The sequence below is a fragment of the Heterocephalus glaber genome, unplaced genomic scaffold, assembly GCF_053883595.1.
Source record: "Heterocephalus glaber isolate CG9 unplaced genomic scaffold, H.glaber_assembly_v1.0 deba00001720, whole genome shotgun sequence".
Taxonomy (NCBI): domain Eukaryota; kingdom Metazoa; phylum Chordata; class Mammalia; order Rodentia; family Bathyergidae; genus Heterocephalus; species Heterocephalus glaber.
In genome coordinates, this window is record NW_028258433.1 from 13,399,005 (window position 1) to 13,405,004 (window position 6,000).

Consider the following 6,000-nt stretch of genomic DNA (forward strand, 5'->3'; position numbering starts at 1 on the left):
AAACAAAAACCATTGGGCTGGAGATTAAAAAAACCATCCTTTCCACCGTCTATCTCCCCAACCAAAGATCTGCTGCAAAATCATAGGTAAAAGGTAAATATAAATTCTCATGCATCCTAAATAAAGTATTCAAACTCGGTGTCCATTTTCAAATTTCTGAAGAAAATGTTAGAGCCACAAAACATTCACAGCAAACTCAGATTAACTTTAGCCTTTAATGAACAAGATAATCCTATCTGCATAATTCTCTTAGCCATCTTAAATTCTCTTTCTTCACTGTCCCTTTCACAAATATATAGAGTTTTTTATTCAACTATCAAAACTGCTCTATTTAAGGTAACTTCCAGAACAAACCAGATTTAGTAAACGAATCTTACGTCCTCTCAATCATTCTCACCAGGATTCTTCAAGTCAAATATGATTGTGTGCAAACAGCAGCCACCTTCATAACGGATTTCTGAGGCTAAATTACTCACTGGAAGATTAAAAACCCAAATTACAGAATAGTGATGAATTTTTTAAATATAAGTAAATGCACTGTTCATTTCACAGACCAAATTAAAGAAACTTTATTCCAAATTAAAGATTATCTGAAGTATTTCATAATAAATTCGTTAATAAAAATCTCTTTAACAAGTCTTACATTTTATAGTCCATGTATTCTTTTAGTTTAAAATTGTGTCCCAAATAATGTCAAAACAAAAAACAAGACTCAATTCAAAACTGCCACTGAAAAAATAAATCAGAGCTGACACTACTACTTTTCAAGCTTTAGAAAGCTTTCTATGTGAGAAAACAGGTCATGGAAGTAGTTTCACTGTTTATAAATACTGTACTGGTTTAAAAGATCATGGGTTTTCCAAAAGTCTTGGTTCCACTTTGTGTGGAACTCTGACAGTTCTATACAATATTAAAAACAATTAGTTGGGCATGGTGGCACTCATCTGTAGTCCCAAGCACTCTTGAGTTCAAGGCCAGCCTGGGCTACATAATGAGTTGAAGGACAGCCTGAACTACACACTGGGACTGTCTCAAAAAAACAAAACAAAAAAATGTTTTGCAAATAAGTAAATAAAACAAGCTTAAGATAGATTTAACGTACCTTCCCCACAAACACAAAAGGCATATCCCTCATACACAGCCAGTGCTTAACTATGTAAGAAACATTAAATGAGTACACTAACAGCTTTCCAACTACTCTGGTCTTTGCAAACAATTTTCAAATCTTCAGACAGGCCCAGGAAGTAAATACAAAAAAAACATGTTTAACTATTCAGTCTAATTCCCAATAGCAAATCACAGGAAATAGTCTGTTTCAAAGAGGTCTCTCCTCAGTCCTAAAACTCTTAAGTTTGGGTTCATTTGCATTTTAGAATTGGATTTTTAAGTTAAAAGTCATAGTAAAAATTCTCCCTTTATGAATTTTTAGATCAGATCTGAGAGTGAAACTTGGTTTTAACACACAACTCATTTTTATGAAAATTCTAATCGGAAGACTAGTTATGAGAACAGTTCCAAGTTGTTTCTTCTTAAAATACCCTCTTACTCAAATTGAAAATGCACTTGCTGTAATCTAACTTGCACCAACTGACTCTCAGAACACCTGAAACAGCTCCTCATCTGAGAGAGGCAGCCTTGTACCTCTCAAAGCTTCACCCCAGGTTCACAGGGAGCTGTCCCCGGGACTCCATTTTAATACCCATAATCCTTACTTCACATTTCATAGGTCTCCTGGCTCCGGTAAGCAAAGTTTAAAAATAAAATTACAGGGCCAGGGGATTTAGCTCTGTGGTTCCGCTGCATGCCTTGCAAGCAAAAGGACCCGAGTTTGATCCCTGGTACAAAAAATAAATAAATAAATAAAATAATATATGCATTTCAAATATTAGAACAAGAAACTAATGATCACCTGACTAGTATGACCTTAGAATCTTTTTTTTTTTTTAATAAATCTTGGCCAATGCCTGTAATCCCAGCACTCTGGCGACTGAGGTAGGAAGATTGGCAAATTAAAAGCCAGTCTGCACTTCATAGTGACTGTCTCAAAAAACCAAAAAATTAGTAAATCTTAAGAAATTTAAGTTACATTCCCAGTTAAGAATATCCGGACAACGCTATCTGTAAGGCAAAACTGAAAATATCCCAAAATAGATACAACCTAAGTTAAAGTCGGTTGTATCCACTTCCAAGGATACAAAAGAAATGGTTAAGTATACACTGTACTTTGAATGCCGAGAGATTTTTTTTTAATGACAGATGGTTTATAAGAGCTTAAGCAGGACTGAAAAACCAGTTAACTACTAAATTTAAATATTAAGTAAAATTGTATTTGGTAGACAAGCCCGATTTTGTGACTTACTCTATGTAATAGTTGAGCTCAAAGAGGCCCTTTATCTTTCTAAACACTAAGTAAAACTGCATGTGATGCCTAAGCAATGAGGTTATAAGTGATACTTTATTTTTTCTAAAGTGTGTTTTAGAATAAAAGGTAACTCTTGGCTCCTTTTTCCAGGAACTCCAAAGCATGATGTAACCAACCTGACCTTTTGGCAAACACTAACCACAAGGATGACTGTTTAGGTCATACAACGGAAGAGCGAGAAGATACGCAACTGCAGAAGTCTTACATCAATCCCTCCACCTGTGAGTGAGAAACTCCATCTTCGGAAGCCGCACAGCGAGGAGACCTACAGGAAAGCCTCCCTACCTCCAGTATTCCTAAGAGCCCCCAAGGCCTTCTTTACCACCCGTAGGGTTGTGCCTGTCCCCACCTGGTGTCCATCCCAGTCCCGTTAAGAAGGGCAAAAAATGTCTGAGGCGCCTCATTTGCAAATCTACGACTCTTCCCGAAGGAGGTCTCGGTCTCCGCAGTTTCCAAGACGCGCACCTACACTCGACTTCCCCAAAGCTCTAATCACAGAATTGCCTTGCACCAGTGCGGCCGCGCTCAGTAACACTGAAAGAGCAAGGCAACAACACCCGAACAGCCTCTGGTTTCTAAAGAAAAGCCTCGTACTCCGGGCACTACCGAGTTTGGGGACGCTTCCCGGCGTGGAGAAGTGCTGGCCCCCCCGCGGCCCGGACGCGCTGGCCCTTTAAAGGCACTGGCTTCCTGCGCCCGTGGCCCCACCCTCGTCGCCGCAGCACCCGCCCCCGCCAAGGGTCACACTTGAACTTTAGCTCGCCCAGCGCGTCCGGGCGCCAGCGCACCGCAGACAGTGACCGCCCCTTCGCACGTGTCGGCGACGCTACCTCGGGCTCGCTGCGCCCGGCCCCCGGCACTCAAGGCCAATCTGGCTAAACCAAAACAAAGCAAAGTGCCCCCCACCCACCACCGGCCTCTACATCCTGCGCCGTCGGCCGCACCCTGCGTGTCCCCTCCATCTGCAGCCCGGGACCCAGGAGCAGGGTCTCCGGTGCCCTCGTCTCGCGCTCCTCCGCACTGCCGAGGCGCTAAGGAAACGGCTCCTCCGCGCGGTGCGCGGCTGCAAGGGTGCGGCCCTCCCCTCCCCTCCCCTCGGAGGTCCGCAGGGACAGGGACAGTTTCTCCAAGTGAGCCCCATTCTCCCTCTGCAGGCAAAACTTTTCAACCCGCCTGCAGCCCACTTCTCGGCGTACTTTCTCCACTCCTTAGTTTCCAGACCAGCCCTTCCTCGTCCCGCTGCAACTCAACTGCGCTTGCCTCCGCAGCTGCTCAGGCGCCCCGGCCGGTCGCGGGCAGCCCCTCGCCGCACCTGCCGCTCACTCCGAGCCTGGCCGCCCGCGCCGTCCTACGCCCAGCACTCCGCGCTCCGGCGCCGAGCGCCCCTGCACAGCCCACCGCGCCCCTCGGTCTAGCCTAACGCCCTGGCCCAGGGGCCGCTCACCTTCCAGCCAGCAGAACTGTTGCTGTCACCCTTATCCTTGAAGTACGGCACGCTCTTGACCATCCACTCGTAGATCTGCGACAACGTGAGCCGCTTCTCGGCGGAGCTCTCGATGGCCTTAGTGATGAGGTCGGCGTAGGACAGGTTGCCCCAGGCGTTTCGGCGGGACGAGCTGCTCTTGCGCGGCTGCCCCGCAAGCGCCCCGGCGGCGGCGGCGGCGGCGGGGGGCACTGGCGGGTGCTGCGGCAGCGGCCCGGGGGGCGGCAGCGGCGGCGCCGGATGCAGGCAGCCCGCCTCGGGGCCCTGGAAGTCCCCGCACAGCCCCCCGCCGGCAGCCGCCGCCACCACCGCCGCCACGGAGCCGGGCGCCCGCGGGAAATCCTCGCTCTCCTCCAGCAGGCTCAGGCTGCTCATGAAGTCGGCGCTGACAGCGGCTGCCGGGGCCGGGGCCAGGCCCGCAGCAGCGTCGGGGTTCCCAGTTGTGCCGCCCGACGGCGCTGGACTGGAGGTGGCCGAGCTGGACTGGTTGAACTCCGGCCTGGGCAGCGGCCAGGTGCACGAGCGCGGCCGGGGCAGCGGCTCGAAGTCCGGGTCGATCTCCACCACCTGGGGCGCCTCGGCCATGGTGACCCCTGCCCCTCCCCCAGCCGCGGAGAACGCAGGTGGGGAGAGCGCAGCGCGGGGGGCGAAGGGGCGCCGAGAGCCGACCAAGGTCTACAGGCCGAGGTTAGCGCCGAGAGCAGACGGAAACCCGGAGCCGGGTGCGGGGCAACGAAAAGCTAGCCCAGAACTTAACTTCGCGGGTCCATCCGCATCCAGGCTCCTCAGGGCTTGCTGCGCGGACTGGACGGCGGGGTGGCGTCGCGCTCCCCCTGACAGGGCCGCCGACGGAAGGACAGACGGACGCACGGGTGCCCCGGGCCGCTCGCTCTCTCCGGCGGCGCGACCGCAGCGCTGCTGCCTGTTGAATGTGGCGGCAGCTGCGGCGGCGGCAGCAACTACGCGGCCGCTCGACTTACGGGATCTGCCACTGCCCCCCGCCCGCGGCGGCGCGCGCGCCGGCCCGCCTCTGACTGACAGCCTTCGCGACCAATGAGCACGCGGTACCGCCACCCAGTCAGCCAGTGGGTACGGGCGTGGGCGGGGACTGGCCTTCCTTCGGGAGGCGGCAGTGGGTTGGGGGGGGATAGTAGGATGTTTTTCTGTTTCTCACACTCATTCGCTCTCTCTTTTTTTTTTAATCCCTGTTATTATTTTCTGGTAATTCTCGAGTGTTACTGTGAGTCTCTCGCCCTCTTAGTGTTTTGATTGCTAGGAGGCAAACCAGCGTGGAGGAGGCGGCGACACTTTTGTTTACTACGGAGGAGCGAAGCTGAGTACTCGGGAAGCCCGAGTGGAACGAGACGCCCGTGTCGCCCCGACCTTTTCTCAGAGCCCAAACCGGGACAGCGTGGGGCGGGGTCAGACGCCGCGCTCCGGGAGCGCGGGGTGGGCGATGCAGGCAGCCTCGCCGAATTCCACTGAGCCGCCCTCTCCATGGGCTCCACCCATAATTTCTTAGGGTTGTTGTTTTGTGGAATGTTTACTTTCGTGGCGATCTGTCAAGTCCTCTGGCCCCGCGCGGTCCAGACAGCGCCGAGTGCGCTTCCCACCGCCCCCCAGCGCACAGCCCACCTGCCGGCGCCCCAGAGCCCGGCCTGGGAGATTGGATTAGCTGGGGGCCAGTTGTCCAGTCTAGCAGCCACTAGCCGGACTCGCTGCGTTGTGGCCTAAAAACTAAGAATGAGGGAAAGGGGCTTGGCACGGGAAGAAGAGTCTCCTGTTGCACATGGAGACTGAAAGTCACCCTAGACCCATGCCCTGGACAGGAACCTCTTCCCTAGTGTGGAGCAGGGACGGTGGCAAAAGGATCAGAAGAGTATTGAGCGAGAACCTTGCCACTTTATTACTTACCCCTAAATAAGCTTCAAACTGGTTGCTTGTTGTTTCTTTAGAATGGTCCTAGGGTGTAAAGATGTAAGCGAAGATAAGAGCAGTCTAGGGGGGCAACTCTGTCCGATTACTTTAGGCTACTTGCTGCGTCCATCCGTCTACCCCAACCCCCACCCGACCTTTCCCAGCTAGGTTCCTGGTC

The 6,000-nt window shown here is 51.9% G+C and overlaps 1 protein-coding gene across 1 annotated transcript in view; it reads right to left on the reverse strand.

Annotated features, from left to right (window-relative positions):
- Foxo1 (forkhead box O1) overlaps positions 1–4,895 on the reverse strand; it is a 113,231-nt gene extending 108,336 nt beyond the window's left edge. The window contains exon 1 of the mRNA XM_004844114.3: positions 3,867–4,895. Within this exon, the coding sequence (XP_004844171.2) occupies positions 3,867–4,490 (624 nt within the window). The 5' untranslated portion in view covers positions 4,491–4,895. The remainder of the gene's footprint in view (positions 1–3,866) is intronic.
- Positions 4,896–6,000: the final 1,105 nt, after the last annotated feature.